The sequence below is a fragment of the Eschscholzia californica genome, unplaced genomic scaffold, assembly GCF_041429995.1.
Source record: "Eschscholzia californica isolate CP2 unplaced genomic scaffold, dmEscCali1.0.p SCAF_4, whole genome shotgun sequence".
Taxonomy (NCBI): domain Eukaryota; kingdom Viridiplantae; phylum Streptophyta; class Magnoliopsida; order Ranunculales; family Papaveraceae; genus Eschscholzia; species Eschscholzia californica.
The window spans coordinates 4,411,835-4,434,863 of record NW_028238461.1 but is presented as its reverse complement, the minus strand read 5'-3'; the positions used below and the strand labels follow the sequence as shown (position 1 = coordinate 4,434,863).

Genomic DNA, 23,029 nt, shown 5'->3' with positions numbered 1-23,029 from the left:
AATTACGTATAGTATTAACTACTAGTTTATAAAATCCCCAAAGACTTAAAAAAGTCAGAAATTTTTGTGATGAATGCATTTAGTAAGTCCCTAACTAAGAATTGAAGTGATTACAACACTCCTCACATTTAATATCGTCACAATTGTTATAGTTGAACAAAACTCCCTTAATATAATCATATAGTATTGGTCACAATAGAAGATCATTATGGAAACATATACTATGTTATTTCATTTATAATCGACATTTCAAAGAAAGTTATCGAATTCCAATACAAGATCAGCAAAACTTAATTAAATAATGACTATCTCAAAATCCAAGCTCGGGAAATCCAAAAACCCCTAACAACCCCAAAACTATAGGTTAAAACTATAAAATTCAAACCCATAGCTAGTCATTTATCTTCACAATATTAAATTAGCTTAATCCCTTCAATTGTTTATTCATCAAGTCTTGAAGACTTTACATTTCAAAATTAATATTCTGTTTAAACAACGAAGATAAAACCTGTCTCATTTAATAACATTTTATTATTTCAAAAACTAATGGTCGTTGTACCTACGATGACTTAATTTGTGATCAATACAATATAATAATTTATTTTATATTCTGTACATATTACAACAGATCTTCTGAGCCTTCTTCATGATGAATTAGTGATCTTTATATACATTTTTATTTATCATATATTTCACGTCCTTACCAGCCAATATATTTATGAACATGTGTTAGAAATATTAGTTTGTTTGGTGCTCATGGAATCATGTGATAGCTCGTACAAACGCATTTGGTGGACACGAGTTATACCCTGTTCATATTACATACATTATTAGTGATATGATTTTCAAGAGGATTTCAAATGATTTCGGGAGGGGGGCATTATGTAAATAAGTAACTTACGAGGGGGATTTGACAATTTGTATATTTAAGACAGTACACAAACAGACAGTGAAATAAATACGAGATAGCTCTGTTTTAAGAAAAACAGAAGCAGCAACAGCAAGCAAAGAAGAAGTTGCTCTGTTTCTCTCTCTAAAACCTCATCCTATCAAAACCTAACTCTTCTTCTTCTTCTTCTTCTCTTTTTTTCCTTTTACTATTATTCTTAGTACTTGTTTCTCTCTCTAAAAATCAAAGAATCACAGATTTCATTCTTTAAAAAGGTTTTGATTTCAAGACAAATTTTCACTTTTCAAAGATAAATCTCGAGATTGAAGCTATCTCTTACCTAACGTTTCATCACAAATGCTTGATTTAAGTTTCTTTTTCAAATAGTAACTGAAGATTTGTCAACTACTAGTAGTAGAGTGAGAGAGTAGTGATTTCGAGGTTTTAAAGAAGAGGAATCTTATAAGTCAGTATTAGGTTGTTCAGCCATTGTTGTTGTTGTTGTTGTTCTTGAAGCTTCAGTTTGACTGTTTGAGCTATTTCCATGGGAAAAGAGATTTATCAATAACGGAAAGAATCAATGCCAGTAAATTTGGGAGAAATCTGAAGGTACTAGTATTAGTTATTACAGCATTTATTGCTCCAAATTTTCTCGCCGGATTTTCGCCGGCAAGATCTGAATATCTGTTGTGATAATGAAATCTTCATTTCCTGAAGTTATTCAGAATTATCTGGTTATACTTCAGTTTCTATACAAATTCTGCTTCAATACCCAGATTTTCCTTTTTGAACTTTCTTTATTCTAAGGCGTTTTGCTTTTTTCCTTTTTCAACTTTTATGATTTATTTGTGCTTTCTAAAAGTTATTTTTGAGTTTGTGAAATTTTCAGTAAAAACTGATTAAGCTTAAAGTAAGTATTTTTCAGGTAATTTTAATCCCTAAAATTTTCACTCATAAACAATTCCACCGACATTCATATTCATACATATATAATGTACTGTAGTAAGTTTCATTTAATCTCATGTATTTACTAGATATAAATTTCATCTTCATTTTGCAGGTTTCTTGAACAAGCTTTCAAGGGAATGGGTCATCTGGGAAAAGGATTGAACCAGATCTGAACCACCATCTACTTTGGGTTAGTTTTTTAAGGTTTATTAATTATTAATTTTGACCTAATCTAATTTAGCTCTCAATCTTTTTGAATTTCCTATTAAAAAATTTGGTTTGTTTTAACAAATTTGAAGTTTTTCTAGGTTTCCCAATGGTTGATTCAAATTCCAGGAATCTCTACATATTCTATTTAAGGCAAGTTTTCTTTTTCAAAGTAATGAAAAGTTAAATTTCAATTTTTTCATAAAAATTTAGAAGTAGGGCTAAATAACATGGGCCAATGGTGCCGTTAACAACCTGGCAAAGCATGTAAATACTCTGCCTTATCACTTGTTTTGCATGCTTTAAATGACCTTGAGCAGTCCGAAGGCACTCAAACTAAGTATAGTCTGTACTGGGCTTGAACAACAGATCAAGGCTAATCCCATGGAACAAAACACGAACTAACACCAGTCTGTGACCCTCGGACTTCTCAATCCGAGGTCCTAATGGAGTGCCAAGAGAGAGATGGACTAAGAGAAAAAAAAAAACGGGGCGCTTGTATAGGTACCCATCTTTTGAGAGACACTAGTAGTAGGTTTAGTTTTAAGAAGGACCCATCTTGCCTTTATTTTATGGCAGAATTAGTTGTATTAGTTCCTCTCTTTTTCCTCTCATACTATATACTCCCTCCGTCTCACAATGAAAGTCCATTATCGAAACTCACCCGATTTATTTTCGTTTTGTGTGTTCCCATATTGTCCTCATTAAATAAGAGTGCTAGCATTTATTGTAATACAATCTAGTGAATTTTATTGGACAAAACTAGTGCATGCACTATCTTTCCTAATAAATGCACTTGATGTTGATAGAATTAAAGAGGGGTATATTTGCCAAAATATTGGATATTATAGGTTATATATGGTATGGGACTTTCATTGTGAGACAACCCAAAAAGGAATAATGGACTATCATTGTGAGACGGAGGGAGTAAAAAGAAGTATAGTTGGTGTGCAGAAGGCACCGACAGTTTGTTAACATGATACCTGCAATTTCGTTATGGGAGTGTCTTTAATATGACCTAAGAAAAGAGATAACATGCAATGCTATTAAACGCGTTCTGTTAAATGATCCGAATACATTGACCTAATTTTAGTTATAATAATGGACTTTGTTAGTTATCTAAGACAAAAGAGAAAAGAGATATTATGGACTTTGTTTGAAATACCTAAATACCCTAATTCAATTTTTCTCATATACTATGGTGGTTGGTAATTTTTGGAAAGGAATCTGTATTTGACTCCGTAGAAGTTTTTAGGACTTTTCAATGTGGTCCACAAGATAATATACTCTTCAAGAAACTGTTAAAAGGAAAGAGACAAATAAAAATGACATACTACCTCACAAGTGTCTGATTTTTCTTGTTTTTTCTCTTCACCTTTCTATAAGGGCTCAGAATGTACAGCTTTTAGTTCTTGACTAACCAGACTCACTAGTTAATTTTGATCTTCCAAAGCAACCTGTTCTTTTGTCAATAAACTCTTACTATCTAGTCGTATCCACTTTCTACTCTTTATCATATTATAATTGACTTATGAGTTCTAATGGTGTTATTTTTTTCCACTATGAATCAGGTGAAGAACTTGAACTTCTGTGACCATTTTCTTACCGTTATTACTAACTTCCTCAAGTCTCTAACACAGACGATCCCAATGAATGAACCGAAAACCAACTCCGCCTTTTCTATGTTACTTAGGTCCTTTTTCTTCCTACAATTTCTCCTTTCGGTCATTGCCGACCTGAATTCTGACAAGCAAGCACTACTTGATTTTGCTGATTCCGTCCCTCATGCCCCAAGAGTTAACTGGAATCCTTCTACGCGTATTTGTTCTTCCTGGGTTGGTATAACTTGCAATTCTAATCAAACTCGTGTAGTTGCCGTACACCTTCCGGCTATTGGACTCATTGGCCCAATTCCTTCCCGGACTCTCGGAAAACTTGATGCTCTTAGAATTCTAAGTCTCAGATGGAATCGGCTTAGTGGGAGTATTCCATCTGAAGTCATCTCTCTTCCTTCCCTTAGCTTAATAGATCTCCAACATAATAACTTTTCAGGTGAAATTCCTTCCTCCTTATCCTCTTCACTAAATGTACTTGATTTCTCATCCAACTCCTTAACCGGCAACATTCCACCCACAATTCAGAACCTGACTGGACTTACTGGATTGAACCTTCAGAACAATTCGCTTTCGGGATCTATTCCTAATATCAATGTTACAAGGCTTAAGAATTTGAATCTGAGCTATAATCAGCTAAACGGATCAATCCCATCTTCTCTCCAAAAGTTTCCCAATTCTTCCTTTATTGGTAACTCTCAATTATGTGGACCACCTCTGTCTCTTAGTAAATGCTTTTCTGTCATCTCTTCACCTTCTCCTTCGCCTTCTCCTGTAGTACCTTCATCAACAACTCCAGAGTCTCCAGACCAAAAAAAACCCTCGAGAAAGAAAATTGGAATAGGAGCTATAATTGCCATTGTAATTGGGGGATCTGCATTGTCGTTTCTTCTAATCTTCATGCTTTTAATATGCTGTTTGAAGAGAAAAGAAAAGGAAGGTGATGGTGTAGTAAAAGGAAAGGCTTCTACTGGGGGAAGAAGAAGTGAAAAGCCGAAGGAGTTTGTTAGTGGAGTAGAAGAGGCTAGGAAGAACAAGATGGTTTTCTTCGAGGGTTGTTCTTATAACTTCGATCTTGAAGATCTATTAAGAGCTTCGGCCGAAGTTCTCGGTAAGGGAAGCTATGGAACGACGTATAAGGCAGTATTGGAAGAAGGAATAACAGTAGTAGTTAAAAGGTTGAAGGAAGTAGTGGTGGGAAAGAAAGAGTTTGAACATCAAATGGAAACAGTGGGAAGAGCAGGCCAACACCCTAACGTTCTACCCTTACGTGCTTATTACTACTCTAAGGATGAAAAGCTTCTTGTATTTGACTACGTTCCAGGTGGAAGTTTGTCTTCAGTATTGCACGGTATGTTACACGATCTCTATTCTCTCTCCTTTCTCTAATCTGTTTACTACCATGATGAAATCTGCTCGAAAAACCTGCTTTAGCGTCTGCAAATTTGTTTACAGTCCATTGCTTGATATAACATATACTCGATATTGAAAAGCAAATATGCAATATACATCTTATGCCGGGTCAAGCAAACAATTTGCTTTCGGGTATATTGTCTTTTTTCGTGTTAGGTTATTGAGTTGCTTATCTTGTTCTAACTGCTGGCAGGAAACACAACCACTGGAAGAACTACTCTAGATTGGGAAACAAGACTGAAAATCTCACTTGGAACAGCAAAAGGAATTGCTCACATCCACTCTGAAGGTGGTGGAAAGTTCACCCACGGCAACATAAAATCCTCGAACATCCTCCTCAACCAAGATCAAGAAAGCTGCATATCAGATTTCGGACTATCAACACTTCTGAATTTCCCCTCAGCGCCATCTAGAACCATAGGCTATCGTGCTCCAGAATTGGTTGAAACACGAAAACCAACTCAAAAGTCTGATGTTTATAGCTTCGGTGTTCTTCTCCTTGAAATGCTTACAGGTAAAGCTCCACTCCAGTCACCGGGACGAGAAGATGCTATCGATCTACCACGGTGGGTACAGTCAGTTGTCCGAGAAGAATGGACAGCAGAAGTGTTTGATGTCGAGTTGATGAAGTACCCGAATATCGAAGAAGAGATGGTTCAAATGTTGCAAATAGCCATGGCTTGTGTTACAAAAGAGCCAGATATGAGACCTAAGATGGAAGAAATTGTTAGAATGATTGAGGAAATACGACAGTCGGACTCAGAAAACCGTGCTTCCTCTGAAGATACTAATAATATCAAGACTAACGATTCAAATGTGCAGACACCGTGATTTCTCAATGCTGTTACTTTTTCGATCTTAGATTTTTTTTGCTTTTGTTTATGACATCTATCAAAATTTACTAGTCAAGTTGAACATTTGTAAGGAATACAGGAGATCTGAAAAATCTGTGCAACCATTAAAATTGCTTTGATAATTTGTAAGGAATACATGACATTCTATTGCTATATGTAGGTAATATCTATCTAATGCTGGATATCGTTTTTTTTGTGTCTCTTTCTCTCCATCTTAATCTCTTTTTCTCCATTACTGTTCTCTACCACCCGTCTCTTCTTTTTTGGGGTGTACAACCATGGAGGGTGTCCTTGTTAAACAACTTTGGGAACAATGCCTCAACTAGTGTTGAGCCAAATAAAACTTGTCGTGTCCATATAACTTCCGCAAGTCCAGCCCATTGTCGGAAAACAATCTTGAAGTGCCACTACTCCGATTTTTGGATCAAACATTTTAGTACACTATTAGCAAGAACCAATATTTTACAGTTACCATTGTGCTAGATTCCAAATCGATTTTCCACCCCCATCTGCGAGAATTCTTTCCCCTTGTATGGTGAATTGCTAGACAGATCCTATAACTCCGAGAGAAGAATTAAGTAACAGACTTATTAACATCTCATTTCAGCTTTTTGATTGAACTTGGGGCTGTTTTCAGTTCTTCATGTTGATTCAGAGCAGGAAGCCATGAACATAGATCTGTTAATGGTATCCTTTCACCCAAACCGGTACGGAGTAAATTAACGTCCCAAGGCCGAAGGAAGGAAGTAGTGTAATAGCAGCATAAACATGAGCTCGCCATGGATGACTGCTCTGACTCATGGCATGGTATTCGGCCATGAAAGTAGAAACAGTACTCAGACATCCTAAGAACCCAAACTGGAGACCTGTTGCTATTACATAACACTTTTCGGTGTTCACCTGCATTCATCAAACAGATCAAAACATATCAGTCATCCGTTTATTTAAAGGTGTTATCTTGGTATTCTGGTCATTAGAAATTGTGAAGTAGATAAGCTTTGGCCAATTCTTTCCTTGCAAGCCGGTTTTCAAGGAGTTGCCCTCTAAGTCTAATATGGTATCAGGGCTAGTGTTTCAGGGACGGTCGGGAGTTGGGACTTCATAACCTTAAGCGCATGTGGAAGGGGAGAGCCGAGATTGAGTCCTAGCATTGAGAGGAGGTATTAGCATTGTCCCACAATGATGGGTGCATTAGAATTTCTGGAGTAGATATTGAGCAATCCTTTTCTAGTAAGAGTTAGGAGGTCGAACGGGCTGTAACAACTCCTACGCAGATCAAGTCATGCTTTTTATTGCTGAAGTATGATAGTCTTACCACTTTCATTACAATAGCCAGTGCTGCCATCATAGAAGCTGCAGAAATATTGGCAATTAAAGTTCCAAATGGTATCCACTTCATTAACCCTTTCTTTCCCAATCCTCTCCCATTAAGTCGGGCCAATAGCCACCTAATCCAAACACCTGCAGGAGCAACTAGACAAGCCAACCACAAATAAGTGTTGGCGGTTTTTCCATCATCAACCCATTTCCTTAGCATTGCACCACTGACACCCCATAACAAGCCTAGTATCAGTAATAACACGACTAAAACTGCCAGATGCAAATAGATGTTTTCTATCCTCCATTTGTTGGCTGAACTATGTGTTTCATTTTTCGAGCCTTCATCTTTACCAACTCTATTTAAAATCCACCTGAAACCTTTAGCCGTCTGAACCCCAAAAGTAATGGACATTACAGCTAGAAAAGTACCTGCCAAAGACCACAGTGGAAGGAACTTTTAGATTAATTTGACAGAGATTCAAGTGTGATGTATTAGTCCAGACTAATAGCAAAAAAGATAATGTTATCTTGTTGAACCAATTTAATGTGATATTGTAAATATACAACAACATTACTTGGAAAATGTGACTTACCTATGAGACATGCAACGGCAGCTACGACCCATTGGCCGTTTACACTGAGATTAAGCATTTTTTGGTTCCAGGAACTGAAAGTTGTGAGACTACCCAAGTATCCGGTGCTCAACCCAATGGCTAGATAATCTGAAACTTGAGAAATATCTGCTTTGAAAACAACTCCAAACCACCCCATCAAGAAGGAACCTAGCTGAAAAGTATAGTAACCTGTAAGAAATAGAATACACTACAAAACAGGAAGAGAGAACTTAGCGCCCTTGAAAGCTTTTGTTCTTTTACTATTTGACAGAGAGAGAGAGAGAGAGAGAGAGAGAGAGAGAGAGAGAGAGAGAGAGAGAGAGAGAGAGAGACCATGTTGGAGGGAAGATCAAGGTAGAGAGCCGTTTCGTCGCTTGTAACACCCGCAACTGAAGGACCAAATAGCTTTTGCAATAAATACCTTGTTAAACTCTGTGAAAGGAATTACTTATGTTAGATTCTAGTTATGATACAGAAGTGAGCACACAGATAACTCACTCTTCAACAATCTTCTTTCATGTAAGCATACATATGTCTCTATCACCTTAGTTTTGTTTCAGTAAACTTTTAAGTTGCTGTTTTAAATGGTTCTTCATTTAGAACGATTCGATCATTAGAACTTCAAAAACAGTTTGGAATGACTTGTTCGTCCCGCTTATTTAATTTATGTCATACATGCTTAGTATGAATTTAATAATTTCAAATGCATAATCTGTTCACGGTGAAAACTAACATATAAAAAATTCTAAGAAACGGTAAATAGTAATGAACATGTTGCGGATTATCGCACAAGATCTATAAAAATATTGAACTTGAAACAAGTAAAGTTTAGAAGATTACCCCAAGAATTCCAAAAACAGCTAAATGAATTAGGTACAATATATACTCCAACCACATAGGCAAATTCTTCTGGCTCTCCTGAAAAATACACATTACTAAAATCTTGACTCACAAAATCTGCCAAGCAAAGCTAGAATAAGGCCAACATTGTATATTACGTTTCAGAGTCAATGTTACAGAGAATTTCATATTATAGTATCATTCAATCACAATGAAGCGGATCGTTACGTACTATCCAATGATTTTACGGATGCTCTAATGGAAAATGAACAATATGTGGAAAGGCAAGTAGCTCAAATGGCATATACAGTTATGCATTGGGTTGATAAAGTAAGCACTCCAAATAGTTCTGTCACTGTCTAATAACTTCTTACCATGTTGTTGAGAAAAAGCACTATATAGATGTATACCGATTCGCAGACTCATTGAAATCTAGTCGAAACATCAGAAGAAAAAACATTATAAAAGATGAGGAATAGACCTTGATAGGTTGGTCAGATTTACTTTGATTTTGATTCTTCGAGCCCAAGAGCTCATCCGTGGGAAGTGGAGATACAATATCTGATGGTAATGGAGTGACTGGTGCCGTGGTGTTAAAAGCATTTCTATTTTGAAACCAAAACCCATACGTTTCCAGAAATTGTTCCTGAGGCGGCAATACAAATCCATTCTCAATAAATGCCAAGTTATCAATTGAATAACACCGACCACTACCACTCTGGCTATGCCTATTGCTTTGTATTGTCCTATCCCCGATATCGCCTGCCTGCGAGACAATTTCGCTTTCATAATTGTCATCAAATGATTGAGGACCAACACGACGTGATAAACTTAAAGAATTCCTTCTCCGAGATAAACCCAAACCCCTTATCATATCGAACGATCCCTTCCGTTGTAGTTCCATGTCATTAATTCCCGTGTTATCATGGTTTTCTCTGCTTATACTTGTTTCTGAAGAACTCCTTTGAGATGCATTATTCACAAGAGATCCATTAGTACTCTCTATATTGGTACCTTTCGCCGAACTATCACTGGTAACACCCAGATCCATAGCTCTCGGAAGAAACTCTAAATTAGCTGCAAGATGGGATACCTTAGAATTTTGAGTTTCACTCATACAAAGATGAAATGATGGCATTAAACATGCATTTTGAATGATTGTAATCAACATAATTATAGAAACAAAACAAACAAATAAATATGAACAAGTCAACCCAAGAAAACCTAACTAACCTCAAGAAACTCCAAACATAAACTCATTATATGCACCAAAAGTGTTGTCTTATTGAGTTGATCCCAAATAGTTAATGGGTGATGGGACCCCAAACCCTAACTTTGATTATCTATAACATCTGTAAATTTGTGTTTGGAAAAAGTAATGGGTAGGTGAGATTCTTAATTAGTTGAAACCTTTTTGCATGAAAAAAGAGACCACTTTCTTTTACTAATCTCTTCTTAATTTTTCCTATCAATTATCAAATCAAAACCCATTAACAATAGAATAGGGGATTTTCATACTGTATATACTAACCAATTTGAATTAGTGCTCCTCAGATTCCCAAAAGTGAAACATGAATATCTTATGACCTCCTTTAGCTTGATTTTTATAATCAAAAGCTCAAAACCCTCTCTCTCTCTCTCTCTGTAGATGAACAAAAAGCAGGATTCTAGAAAGACGCAAAGTTGGACTGTGAAAAGGGTTTTAGTTAAAAAGAAAGCTTTTGCAAATTCAGATTGGAATAGAGAGAGAGAAGAGAGAATGGTGTGAATGAGAATGGATTGGTGGCCGGAATTCGGTTGGATCGATCAACTGAATAAATGTGGTGGAGGAAAAAGAAGAGGGTTAATTCAGTTTTGGCCCTTTAACCAAGGGTTAATTCCATTTTGGCCCTTTAACCAACTTTCCAAAATGGACCAACTAATAGGCGTCAAAAAACAGTTCGTATAACAAAATGTTTCTCTAAAAAGCCCCCCGGGGTGTGCAAAACCAAACAAGCGGATACAAATCGAACCGAACAATGTGTATTTTGATATGGTTGAAAATTTCTAAAAAATTGATCGATTTGACTCCATCAGTGGCTGCGTTTTCGTTTACATTATAATATATCATATCGATAACCTTAAGTTTGACACAAGCTAGTATTCTGATTTATATTAAAAACGATGAAAAGAACCGGGATGTCACTCGTGGCATGCTTCTCAGCTTATGGATAGATTGTTGTTGGAATTGGATGGGTGTAGATCCATTTGTGGCATGCGGCTTGAGGTATTCCTAATTCTTATGACACTCTTCTTCTTTCTTCCTCTAAACAAGTCTTGGTGATGGTTGACTTATCTTTGTTTACTCCAATTTCGTTTTTAAAGTAAATTTACCGTATTAAAACAATCACACAAAATAAAATCTAGTAATTTCCTACAGAATGATAAACATAGTAAAGAATTAACTTGGATAAATGAGACGAATTGCCGAGAAATGTAGCAGAAGAATTTTAGGAGAATAAAAACAAACCATTTCTGTGAAGAAGAAGAAGAAGAAGAAGAAAACAAGATTGTCTAGTGTAATTTACTTTTCTTCATCAAAGAAATCAATGAAATGAACTGGGAGAGAGAGTCCGAAGATTGAGGAGTTACTTTTTAGGCAAATAATTTTTGGGAAGTTTTAAAGACGCTCCTTTTTAGTGTTAAAAGGCGCCTCCATCCAGACAAATCCGAGGGAGCTTGTGAAGAAGGAGGCCCCTTACAGATGCCTTTAAAACTTCATTTTCTTTAAGAATTTCACAATGGAAGGCGAACAAAGGAACTTTTTTTGTTCAAAAGGAGAGAGAGAGAGATCTAAAGTGGCTGAACAAGCAATTTTGCATACTAAATGGATAATTGAGTCAAATAAATCAGAGATTAATCATCACTGATGCGGTCTTCTTGTAAGTTAGTTTTACATCACACTATAAAATAAGTACAATGATCAGTCGACCTAACCCATTTAGGAGTTTAAAATGATCCAATGGAAATAAATTAGAGTTTTACAAGTGGTTAGATAGGCATAACCTTTATACTCTATTGATTACAAGGTTGGTCAACAGTTGGTAGCCCAAGTGGTTCCAAGGTGTTGACATAAACTCCAGAAATCCCTGAAGGTCCCAGGTTCGAATCACAGAGAAGGTTGACTCTTTGGTTATTTGAATTGGGGTTATTAGGGTGTAAATAATGTTGTTGGGCTTTACGCCATGTCTTGTTGGGCTATAGGCCCGGTTCTGTTAGTGTTTGAGTGGCCGGTTATCGAGCTTATCACATCTATCATGTATCAAGTGCCAAATGTAACGACAGGTGAGAGGAGAGAGAAACAAGGTTCCTCTCTTGGGCGGTTCAAGAGGGGATTTAATGTGGCGGGTTGTGTAGTCTCACTCGAAAATGATTTCTTTTTATTTGTCTCATAATCTTCACCTCCTCTTTTCATATTCCTTTCTCTTATCTCTATCCTCCTTCTTTCTCTCCCCCTACCCTTCTCTTTTTTGTTGATTTTATCTCTCTCTCTCTCACACTATTTTTTTTCTTCTCTCCCTCTCTCATTATTCCGACGAAGAAAAGTGTTCTCTTCGTTGGAACCCCTTCATCTAAAAATAAAGGGGACCTCGAGGAGGATAGTAAAACCTACTCAAAGGTTTGCGGTTGCCTGACCGACTATGAATCTAAAATACTCTTAGAGAGAAAAAAATAGCATGAGAGAGAGAGTGAATGATATGCAGAGAATGAAATACAGAACAAAGAAAATGGCATAAGATATAGAGAGTAAGGGAGAGAGAAACGAGCGAGCGAGAGTTAAGAGAATAAAAGGGTAAAGAGAGAAGATGTGGTCGGGGGGTCAATGGTCAGAATGGTGGTAGTGGTCGGAAGTTATGGTGGTGGAGGAAAGAGGAAGATGAAGATTAGGGAACAAAATACAACTTAACAAAAATTTGGACTAAGAATAAATATGCTCCCTCGGTCAATATTGATTTTAGGACTAAGACAAGCTGAACATTAGAGCTGATTTTTGAGGCTGAAGTGAAGCTTAAAACTTTTGGTTGAAAAAATAATTTTTTAGCCCTTAAACAGTATGAGATTGGAGTTGCTCTTAGAATTAAAACTTTAAGAGACTCTCAAATTTAGATGAGAGTGTCAACAACCCTTGGTTGGAGTTAGGGAATCCATTTCGTCATGAGATGATGTCATCCAAACTTTCAGTTTATATTAGTATAATCTAGTAATCTACTAACTCCATTAAGTTATATATTTCGTGCATTATTTTAAACACAGTCAAGAGATTAAGAAAATAGTTTCCCCATTTTTAAAAGGATGGAAGATGAAGAAAAAACCATTACCTGCTGTACTTGACATACCCAATTTTTCTGAATTCAAATTCGTTAATTCAGAAACCAAATCATCCAAGAGGTAGCAGTAGTAATTCTTTTCTTGTTGAGATAATTTGTTTGGAATTTTTTTTTTTTTTTTTTAAAAAAAAGTGATCTTGTGGTATCATTCAGTTAGTTGATTATTATTTCTGCCTTTTGATGTTGTTGAAGCAATTTAAAATTTCCATGGAGTCGAATGGTATTATAACGGTGGAATTACTACAGAAGGATCCTACCACTACAACCTCTTCAAGTTCCGGTAAGCAAATCTATTGCTTCATTTTCCCTTAACGTTGGTTAATTACTTATAAGTAGTCTATACTCCGTTTGTTTTCTAATTTTGGCCTCGATTTAAGAAGGTCGCCACTTGTGAAAACAAACAAGAGATTGAGCAATGAGCATGGAGGAGGAGTGAGAGGGGTGGTGGCGGTCGGGTGGTGGTGGTGGCCGCGGTAGTGGCTGTGTTGGCGGTGGTGGGTGGAGAGAGGAAGATGAAGGTCTGAACTTTGTTTAATAAAAGTCCTCGAGCATGTCCAATGTATAGGGGGATGGGGCTCCCAATTTGAATTTGGGAGCCCCAGCCCCTTGCCTCCAACCCGGGAGCCCCGGGGCTGGGCTCCCGGTGGGGCTGGGAGCCCCATGCTCCCGGGCTCCCAGCCCCCAAAATATGGCCGTTGGGAGCTCCAACGGCCATATTTGGGGTGGATCCCCTAAAAAGGGGATCCACCCCACTTCATTTTAATTTTTTTTAATTTTTTTAATTTTTTTTTAAACTAATTTTTTTTGTAATCTTCTTATTATTTTAAATACTTCATTTTTAAGTATTTTTCTCTAATTTTTTGTTTTTTTGTTTTTTTTTGTGTTTATCTTTTTGAAATTATCTTTCTTGAATAATATCACATTTTAATTCATAGTCGAAATCTAATAATTTATAGTCGAAATTTAAAATCAAAATTTCGCACACGTGCTTCGCACACGTATATTATTTTGATTTGGGAGCCCCGGTTGGGAGCCCGACGTTGAAATCGAGAAAAGCCCCGGGGCTCCCAAAGTTCAAGGGCTCCCAAAATTGGGAGCCCGAGCCCCACATTGGAGTTGCCCTTAAGTGAAGAAGTGGTTGTAGGTTGGGGAAAATAAGTATTACTCATGAATCCGTAGATTCATGAATCCTGCAACCAAACCCACCATAAGTATTTTCCACCCCAAAATTTTGAAAGTCGCCCGAAATTTTCTTCTTTTCCTAAAGAACAGTACAAATTTTTACATCGTTCAATATTTTCAGGGTAAAAAGTAGTAGTAGATTTTTAGAGAGTTGTGCATGTGTGTGGGGGCTTAAGGCGCAAACATTCATGACTAAAACAAAATACTCCAATTTAGTGGGAATTTAAAAAGAAACTTCCCCTAATATTTGAACTCCTCAAGTTACCAACTTATCTATAGTACAAACTTTTCATGTTAACTTTATATTAGAGCTAGGGCCACATGTGATAATCTGGCACAAAGGTCACACATGCTCCACGTCGTCTGACAAAAAGACGTGTATCAGGCTCAAAAGAATGCCACACGTGGGGAGTGTATGAGAATAACTTCACATGGACAAAGGTTACTCCCGTGTCTAGGTTCTCTGCACTCACGCCATTGGCTTTTAAGTTGAACGTCCAAAAACTTAACATTCAATCTATGCAGCAAGGATTTGCCAGTTCTCTAATTCATTCATGTTATATTAGTAAAAGGTTTCATTTACTGGTGACAGGTCTGACAGGTGAAAAGCCGAAAGAGTTTAGTAGCGGAGTAGAAGAGGTCGAGAAAAAAAAGATGATTTTCATTGATGGATGTTCTTATAACATTGATCTTGAAAATTTGTTGTTGCCTTCAGCCCAAGTGCTGGGGAAAGGAAGTTACGGAACATCATATAAGTCAGAATTAGACGATGGAACAACTGTAGTTGTGAAGAGAAAGAACACAGTTGTGGGAATAAAAGAGTTTGAACAACAGATGGAAACAATGCAAAAGGTTGGCCAACACCCAAATGTTTCACATTTGCGTGCTTATTACTACTCCAATGATGAAATAGTTCTAGTTTTCGACTACATTCCAGGCGGAAGTTTGTTCTCAGTCTTGCACGGTATGTATATGCAATCCTCTCTGTTTGCTCTCCTTTCTCTACTGTTTCAAATTCTTTTACTATCGTGACGAAATGTCCTTGATAGACACACAAGAACCCTTGTTAGAAAACATCACCATTGGCACTCAAGCACCGTATCGGAAAACATTGGATCCATCTCTTTGTGAAAGTTGACTTGCAAGGAAAGGATTGCTGATGACTTGTCTACTTTACATGTAAATGTAACACCTACCTATAAACTAATAGTGAAATTGGAAGACCGAATATGCAGTCTTTCAAAGCATAAGAGTAGGAGTTGACATACGTATCAGATTTTCTTTCGTAATTAGGGTCATTTTTGTGCATTTCTATTATATTAAGTGGTTTCTCTTGTTGTAAGCAGGAGACATAACCACCGAAAGCACTCCTCTAGACTGGGACAGTAGACTAAATATCTCACTTGGAACTGCAAGAGGGATAGCTCACATCCACTCTGAGGGGGATGGAAAATTCATCCATGGCAACATTAAATCCTCCAACATTCTCCTAAACGAAGAACAAGAAAGCTATGTTTCAGATTTTGGGCTAACAACTCTTCCAGATTCTCCTTCATGTCTATCTTCTACCATAGGCTATCATGCTCCAGAAGCGATTGAAACTCGTGAACTAACTCAAAAATCCGATGTTTATAGCTTTGGTGTTCTTCTCCTTGAATTGCTTACAGGTAAAGATCCACTCCAAGCACCTGCACAAGAAGATGTGATTGATCTACCAAGGTGGGTCAATTCAGTCAAGAGAGAAGAATGGACAACAGAAGTTTTTGACATTGAGTTGATGAATTACCCGAATACTGAAGGAATGTTGGTTCAGATGCTGCAAATAGCCATGGCTTGTGTTACAAAAGAGCCAGAAATGAGACCTAAGATGGATGAAGTTGTTAGCATGATTGAGAAAATCCGGCAATCTGACTTCGAGGTAATATTATTCTGTCTTTCAAGAAGAAATGATCTTGGTATCATTCACTTAACTAACGATTTCTGCTTTTGTTGTTGAAACAGTTCTTTGCCGCGGCAGTTATGCGTGTCGTGAATGAATTTGAGGACTTAGTTGAGGATCCTCTATCGTCTCTCAATGTTGGTAAGTATATCCAATATGTGGTTTTCAGTAGTTCAATGTTTTAAAAGAGAAATATTTTATTTTCATCGTAATGGGACTAATGGCTCTGTCTGGATTCCGGTAATATCCCTGATTGTATTTCTTCATATATATTAGGAGATTCTTGTCAATGAAGTTCACCCTGTTTGGTACTCGAAAAAGAGAAATGCTCTATTTTTCTTCTTTTCTTTGGTTTTGGTTAGAAGATATCGTGTTCTTCTTACTTCGGACATGAAGGAAATTTAAAAGGGATTCTAAAATCTTGAAAATACACATAAGTTTCAAAACTTGAAGATTGTCGGATTGTCAAAATAACTCTTTATCTTCTAGAGGAGGTTGCAATGGTATTATTGGTGGTGCGCACTCCTTACTATAGTTAGCAAATTTTCAAGTATTTAGTATAATATATCTTCGTCTAATGACCACTAATTCCAACAAGAATTTCCGAGTTTTTCAGCTCATTCACATTATAATTCGACAACTTCTTTACTGGTGACAGATACGGATGATGAAAACCAAAAGGAGTTTGAAAGTGGAGTGGAAGAAGCTGAGAAGGACAAATTAGTTTTCTTTGATGGGTGTTCTTATAACTTTGATCTTGAAGATCTGTTGAAGGGTTCGGCCCAAGTGCTGGGAAGGGAGAGAGTGCAGGGATGGCAGAGATATATAACAACATTCACGGCAGCATTAGAGGAAGGAACAACTGTTATAGTGAAGAGGTTGACGAAAGAACTTCCGGGAAAAGAAGAGTTTGAACAACATATGGAAACAATGGGAAGGGTTTTCCAACACCCTAATATTTTACCATTACGTGGTTATTACTACTCCAACGAAGAGATTATTCTTGTATTCGACTATGTTTCAGGTGGGAGCTTGTCCTTAGTCTTGCACGGTATGTTTACTCAATCCCTCTATTGACACTCCTCTCTCTAGTCTTTCAAATCCTTTTGATGATATAGAAAAATTTAAAGACTGATATGCAATATGTTTTCGAGCATAGGAGTAGGAGCTAATATAGGGGTCAAGTTGTTCTTTCGCAATGAGGGTTTATTTCGTGTATTATCGTTGTATTAAGTTGTACCCGTTGTTGTAACTGTTGTAAGCAGGAGATGAAACAGCCGAAAAAACTCCTCTAGACTGGGAAACACGACTAAAGATCTCACTTGGAACTGCAAGAGGGATAACTTACATACACTCTGAGGATGGTGGAAACTTCACTCTTGGCAACATAAAATCCTCGAACATCCTCCTCAACCAAGAACAAGAAAGCTATCTTTCTGATTTTGGGCTAGCAATATTTTCGAATTTCTCATCCACACCATCTCAAAACATCGGCTACGAAGCTCCAGAAGTGATTGAAACCGGAGAACCAACTCAAAAATCCGATGTTTATAGCTTTGGTGTTTTACTCCTTGAAATACTTACAGGTAAAGCTCCATTTCTACCACCCACAGAAGATGTGATTGATCTACCAAGGTGGGTAAATTCAGTTGAGAGATCGAAAGAATGGGCAACCGAAGTTTTTGACGCTGAGCTGATGAAATACCCGAATACTGAAGGAATGCTGGTTCAAATGTTTCACATAGCAAAGGCTTGTGTTACAGAAGAGCCAGAAATGAGACCTAATATGGATGAAGTTGTTAGGATGATTGAGAAAATCCAGTAATCTGACTCAGAGAACCGTGCATCCTCTGAAGATAATAACATGAAGACCCACGACTCAATTGTGCAGAAACCATGATTTCTCAAAGTTATTTTTCGATCCAAGATTCTTGCTTTTGTTTGAGTGTGTATCATAATTTAGTAGTAAAATTTGAACATTTGTGAGTAATAAATGAGATTTGAAGGTTTGTGCAGCCGTTAAAGATGTATTAACTTATGCAGTATACAGTATGTCTTTTGCCTAGGTGGTGCGCGCTTATTTCAAACAAATTGGACGCTTCCAAGCACAACAAGGCACACGATGAGTACGGATTGTGGGGTCACGCGTCCACGAAGACACCAATGCCCAATTTATAAACACATGTAGTAGAAATCATGTTTCTGAGATTGTGGCCCAATTTATAAACACATTTGAAAGAAATCATGTGATATTTTTCATTGGGAAACACTGAGACTGTGATTTGTTTGTAGGTTAGTTAGACTAATTTTGGGTCAAGGTGACCTATCTTTAACCTATACTTGATTCAGTTTAGAGTTTTCTTTTGTACTTTCAACTTAATTTGAGATAAAAATTGATAACATTTGAGTTAAAATATGTTTTTCTAGTTAAATACATAAAAATGTGTCATATTATTATTATTATTCTAATCAGCAATCGAGCACCATTGGATAAACACTAACATGTTGCATTCCGGGTGAAATGCCAGGTACTACTTTAACACATGAGCTAACCCATTTATTTCATCGGGTCGGCCGAACTTGTCTTCCAATTTCGGATGTCCATAAACTCTAATTGAATTGATTATTTATGAAATATTTCATGGTTTTTGGACTTTTTTGCCGTCCTAGTTAGAAAGATAAATATCAATTTTTGAGTCAAACTACGAGTAAAACTCTTTCAACAAAAAAAAGAAAAAAACTATGAGGAAAACTCTAGAGCACATAAACATTTCTCCATTTCCCCTGTACCAAACAAAAACTCTAATCAGATTGCCTCCATGAACAGCCAGTTGAACAGCATGCCAATAAAATCTCTTGTTCCCTCTCCTCTCGCATGGTCAGTTACGAAGGTTGCGCTCGTTGCAAGACTTAACCTAACACTTTACGGCATGAACTGAATCATACACCACTTGTATCCAGATTTCGGAAGGCATCCCTCTCTTTCAAAGGGATTCCCCTCGTGTGGAAGAAAGAAACAAGGGTTTCTATCAGATGTTGGAGGGCCGTTGAAGTAGACTTATTCAACGTGTGGTTGAAAGACCCAATATACCGCGTCGAAACCAAGCATGTATTGTTCCTTCCCCCCACCACTAAAATAAAAACACACAGTCAAAAGAAGAAAAAGGAAAGAGATTCTTCTCCTTTTCTTCCAAAAAGATAGAGAGAGAGAGAGAGGATTGAAGTGAACTATCTATAAAAGCACAAATCCCCTTCCCTTTCCCACTCTATCAAATCCATCTACTAGTACTTGATATCTTCAGTTTAAGCTAACTCATCGATTCAGAACCCTAATTGTTCTCCCAGTCCCAGAGGTAAAATTGCTCTGTTGTTGTTTGTTTTAAAGTTAAATTCCTTATAACATCCACATAGCATAGCTGATGATTTATGTTTTTGTAGAAGTTGATTTCCATGGCGTCCAAACGTATCCTCAAGGAACTTAAGGACTTACAGAAGGATCCTCCTACTTCTTGTAGTGCTGGTAACCAAAATCTACTACTACTAGTTACTTGTCAATTGATTTGGTAGATGCTAGATAAATTTGCATAGATTTTTTTCTTTGGAAAACCAATTTGCAATGAGTCCGAGAGGACTCACTAGACTTTATATTCTTAGTTGCTAGATCGCCCTTGCCCCATGTGAGACTATTCTCACAACTTTGCTTAGACTACTGTTGTCGACTTTAATATTTTGCTCTTGGGATCTGGATCCAGCTGTCCACTCCGAAAACCGAGGTCACAGGATCGGAACTCATTGGAGGTGTAAATCCATCATTTATTGATTCTGTGTAATTAGGGTATATATAATAGCCTTTAGGGTAGTTTTTATAGCCTTTAGGGGTGTATGAATGTCTTTAGGACAATTTGATGGCAGTTATGAGCAAATTTCATCGTTATGATGTATCTTAGCCAATGGATGTATGATTTATGACCGTCGTGTAATTCTGTTGTTTCAAAGAAATAAAAAAGTAATGTTCGGTTTATTAATTCATCACAATTCACACATTCACATCACATCTTGAAGATATTGGACTTCTTATACTTTGGAGTACCACGAGAGAGAAATTTTAGAAGGTTTTTGAAACCATGAAAATGGAAAGATGGTTTGAACCTGTTCGAGTATTTAATGTGATTAATCTTGCTTCTGCTTCTAATTTTGACAAGGATTTGCGAGTTTTCTAATTCATATACGTTACCAACTTACCGTTTCTTTCATTTTTTTAACAAAGGCAAGAGTTTTGTTAATATAAAATGGTAATTAGAGTGTGGGGAAACCTATACGAAAGACGATCTTTACAACGTCGCGTAGATAGCTTCCTATACATATAAAGTCTCAGACAGACAACAAAAAGTTCTAATTTTTCATTTTGGCCTAAAAAGCCAAAAGAGAAGGTATTAAACTTTGAGATTTTCAAAATGATTTTTTTCCCTCCGAAAGTAGCATGATTTATAGCTTTCCGTATCCCCCATAAAACCTCATGAGGGACAAAAGAGCATAACATATGACGTTGCTTTGGTATTGGTAAAGCATCCCATAACCAGACACTTTATCATTTCTAAACTCTGTTTACTGGTACCAGGTCCGGCAGCCGAAGACATGTTCCATTGGCAGGCAACAATCATGGGTCCTTCTGACAGCCCATATGCAGGAGGTGTATTTTTGGTTACCATTCATTTCCCTCCTGATTATCCCTTCAAGCCACCTAAGGTACTTGTCGCATCTGACTTCCACATTTTCTTTTGTTTGTAATAGTTTTCTTGACCTGCTATAAGAGTATGTAATCGCATTGTCGACGTTCTAATGAGCAACTCTGGGTAACATAAATGTATTTCACTTTTATATAATAGGAATTGCTAGCGGAGATCTGTTAATTTTGGATCAAGTGTATTTGCTTCTTTTACTCGAAGCCTTGACATTTTTTCTTATCCTTCTTTTCAGTTTGACTCCTACTATCTCTTCTATAAACTATTTTTGTTACTCATTTCACTTGCTACGTAGTGCCTCTCAGTCTATCACGTTGAGGGTTTTTTTCTTATCCATTTAAAGCCTAGTAAGTAGTGTCCTTGTACAGAGCTTAGAACCGACGATAGGTTTCACTTAGTTGAGATGGTAAGTTTGTCGTGTTTGAACCTACAAGTAAGTTCAACGCCGCCTATTTGATGATTACATATCATATCTTTCTTCATTGGATATTTAGACGCTACAGAAATATCAAGTACATGGTGGCGCCACACCTGCATATTTGATATTAGCCCGATATGGTTCTGTTTGATATTCTCTGATACTTGCAGCCTTAACTTGCACTTCAACTAACTAATTTGACCTTTTGTTAAACAATCTCTAGTTTTTATTTCCTGCTGTTAGGTTTCTGAAATAGTCATCTGATTCAATGTGGTTTGATATTTATTTTATTGTTTTTGCAGGTCGCATTTAGGACTAAAGTTTTTCACCCAAATATTAATAGCAATGGAAGTATTTGTCTGGATATCCTAAAAGAACAATGGAGTCCTGCTCTTACCATCTCAAAGGTTTGTTTCAACTTTCAAGCCGCTGATTCTTTTCTGCTGCATTCAGACCTTGCATATCAGAGCACCTTCAATGCTATATTTACAGGCAGATCTATGGTTCTGCACTTCGGCCATATGAAATGTTTTGGAAGCCTTGTACTATAATGGAGCATGCCATCCTTCGCCGTTTAATATTAGTTAAAGTATCTTGATTGATTAATACTCATGCAAACAAGTAGACAACACATGAAAGTTTCATTTGGGTTTAGGGTTTTGAGTCTGTTACAGACGTTGTACTAATTTTATGGTTCTCGTGAAAACTAGGTTCTCCTTTCCATCTGCTCCCTGCTGACAGACCCAAACCCAGATGACCCACTTGTGCCAGAGATCGCCCATATGTACAAATCTGATCGGACCAAATACGAGACAACTGCACGTAGCTGGACACAGAAGTATGCCATGGGTTGATGCTTAAATAATTAGTTGATGGTTTCTTTCTTTCTCTCACTAGAAGAATGGTGAACACCATGGCCATCTGTCTCAGAAATTCGTTTTTAAGTTCGGTAAATTCGAACTTGCTTGTTGTGTTATTATAAATGAATGAACTTGTTTGGGTTCTGTGTGGTTGTTTTTGTTCGTCTGAACTTAAAAGTAGAATAATTATAGTTGAATGATTCTCATTTATCTGTAAAAATCATATTTACATATATTAAGTAATTGTTTAACTCTATAAGTCTGTATCTTATCTACACTTCTGTGTGTCTGAGTCTAAATTAAAAAGTAGGAGAAGATCTCTGGCATGAAAAAGAAGAGATTAGTGGGGGCAGGATATCAAAGTTAGGTTTAGGGTTGAGGATTTCTTGATGCGAGCATTGATTAAATATGAGCAAAGAGGAGTATGTAAGCAAGTAAAATTGAACACAAGTGGTTGTATTAGTCATTATATTGTGTAATTTATTTAGTTCTTATAGTATTAAACTACTAATAAGAACAAGATAAAAATGTGTCTTGTTTTACAAGCATTTCAATTTTTTATCTAGATTTTTATCCACCATGAGTGTATACAAATATTTATGTCATTCAAGCCACGATAGTCACCTTATTAAACTTATAAGCTTTTTAATCTTTGTTTAACATTGATTAATTTAATTGATTTTATTAAAATGATTTATGATAACTAATCTATAGAAAATTATTAGTATATTATCAAGTGTGAGGAAAGACAAAGGTCTTCCACAAAGTCAGAGAAATAAATTTGTTCATTAATTTAGTCCCAAAACGCATTTGACTTGTTCGG

At 36.7% G+C, this 23,029-nt stretch overlaps 4 protein-coding genes across 11 annotated transcripts; 3 read left to right on the top strand and 1 right to left on the bottom strand.

The window, feature by feature from the left end:
* The first annotated feature begins 698 nt into the window (after positions 1–698).
* LOC147541797 (putative inactive receptor kinase At5g58300) lies at positions 699–6,103 on the top strand. Of its 6 annotated transcripts, none has more exons than XM_086637614.1 (6): positions 957–1,498; positions 1,950–2,027; positions 2,146–2,197; positions 2,414–2,548; positions 3,616–5,008; positions 5,264–6,103. In XM_086637614.1, exons 5-6 carry the CDS (start codon positions 3,694–3,696, stop codon positions 5,899–5,901), a joined length of 1,953 nt encoding a protein of 650 aa, XP_086493740.1. In that variant the 5' UTR covers positions 957–1,498; positions 1,950–2,027; positions 2,146–2,197; positions 2,414–2,548; positions 3,616–3,693; the 3' UTR covers positions 5,902–6,103. The 6 variants fall into 6 exon arrangements, with proteins under 6 accessions (XP_086493737.1, XP_086493740.1, XP_086493741.1 ...); XM_086637615.1 differs by having other exon boundaries at positions 2,137–2,197; XM_086637611.1 differs by lacking the exon at positions 2,414–2,548 and having other exon boundaries at positions 699–1,498.
* LOC147541796 (uncharacterized) lies at positions 6,010–10,628 on the bottom strand. 2 transcript variants are annotated; one of them, XM_086637617.1, is made up of 7 exons: positions 10,230–10,628; positions 9,180–9,775; positions 8,699–8,776; positions 8,192–8,290; positions 7,838–8,030; positions 7,240–7,673; positions 6,010–6,824 (listed from the first exon to the last, which is right to left on the bottom strand). In XM_086637617.1, exons 2-7 carry the CDS (start codon positions 9,747–9,749, stop codon positions 6,606–6,608), a joined length of 1,593 nt encoding a protein of 530 aa, XP_086493743.1. In that variant the 5' UTR covers positions 9,750–9,775; positions 10,230–10,628; the 3' UTR covers positions 6,010–6,605. The 2 variants fall into 2 exon arrangements, with proteins under 2 accessions (XP_086493743.1, XP_086493744.1); XM_086637618.1 differs by having other exon boundaries at positions 9,932–10,506.
* On the top strand, positions 10,100–18,201 carry LOC147541795 (receptor like protein kinase S.2-like). Its single transcript, XM_086637609.1, has 9 exons — positions 10,100–10,720; positions 10,824–10,964; positions 13,012–13,126; positions 13,258–13,345; positions 14,840–15,211; positions 15,594–16,165; positions 16,249–16,327; positions 16,845–17,237; positions 17,452–18,201. Exons 4-9 carry the CDS (start codon positions 13,273–13,275, stop codon positions 18,009–18,011), a joined length of 2,049 nt encoding a protein of 682 aa, XP_086493735.1. The 5' UTR covers positions 10,100–10,720; positions 10,824–10,964; positions 13,012–13,126; positions 13,258–13,272; the 3' UTR covers positions 18,012–18,201.
* A 744-nt stretch (positions 18,202–18,945) lies between these two features.
* Positions 18,946–22,462, top strand: LOC147541794 (ubiquitin-conjugating enzyme E2-17 kDa-like). Of its 2 annotated transcripts, none has more exons than XM_086637619.1 (5): positions 18,946–19,539; positions 19,625–19,706; positions 20,805–20,932; positions 21,649–21,753; positions 22,057–22,462. In XM_086637619.1, exons 2-5 carry the CDS (start codon positions 19,637–19,639, stop codon positions 22,198–22,200), a joined length of 447 nt encoding a protein of 148 aa, XP_086493745.1. In that variant the 5' UTR covers positions 18,946–19,539; positions 19,625–19,636; the 3' UTR covers positions 22,201–22,462. The 2 variants fall into 2 exon arrangements, with proteins under 2 accessions (XP_086493745.1, XP_086493746.1); XM_086637620.1 differs by having other exon boundaries at positions 19,279–19,539; positions 19,628–19,706.
* The last annotated feature ends 567 nt before the right edge of the window (positions 22,463–23,029 follow it).

Excerpts from the sequence above, each read along its gene's own strand:
- LOC147541797 (XM_086637610.1), top strand. The coding sequence starts at position 3,586 with ATGGTGTTATTTTTTTCCACTATGAATCAGGTGAAGAACTTGAACTTC. Across the intron at positions 5,009-5,263 it reads TTTGTCTTCAGTATTGCACG|GAAACACAACCACTGGAAGA; the intron begins GTATGTTACACG and ends AACTGCTGGCAG.
- LOC147541795 (XM_086637609.1), top strand. The coding sequence starts at position 13,273 with ATGGAGTCGAATGGTATTATAACGGTGGAATTACTACAGAAGGATCCT. Across the intron at positions 15,212-15,593 it reads TTTGTTCTCAGTCTTGCACG|GAGACATAACCACCGAAAGC; the intron begins GTATGTATATGC and ends TGTTGTAAGCAG. Across the intron at positions 16,328-16,844 it reads TCTATCGTCTCTCAATGTTG|ATACGGATGATGAAAACCAA; the intron begins GTAAGTATATCC and ends TACTGGTGACAG.
- LOC147541794 (XM_086637619.1), top strand. The coding sequence starts at position 19,637 with ATGGCGTCCAAACGTATCCTCAAGGAACTTAAGGACTTACAGAAGGAT. Across the intron at positions 19,707-20,804 it reads TCCTACTTCTTGTAGTGCTG|GTCCGGCAGCCGAAGACATG; the intron begins GTAACCAAAATC and ends TACTGGTACCAG. Across the intron at positions 21,754-22,056 it reads CTGCTCTTACCATCTCAAAG|GTTCTCCTTTCCATCTGCTC; the intron begins GTTTGTTTCAAC and ends CGTGAAAACTAG.
- LOC147541796 (XM_086637617.1), bottom strand. The coding sequence starts at position 9,749 with ATGGATCTGGGTGTTACCAGTGATAGTTCGGCGAAAGGTACCAATATA. Across the intron at positions 8,291-8,698 it reads CTGTTTTTGGAATTCTTGGG|AGTTTAACAAGGTATTTATT; the intron begins GTAATCTTCTAA and ends TTCCTTTCACAG. Across the intron at positions 7,674-7,837 it reads TGCCGTTGCATGTCTCATAG|GTACTTTTCTAGCTGTAATG; the intron begins GTAAGTCACATT and ends GGTCTTTGGCAG.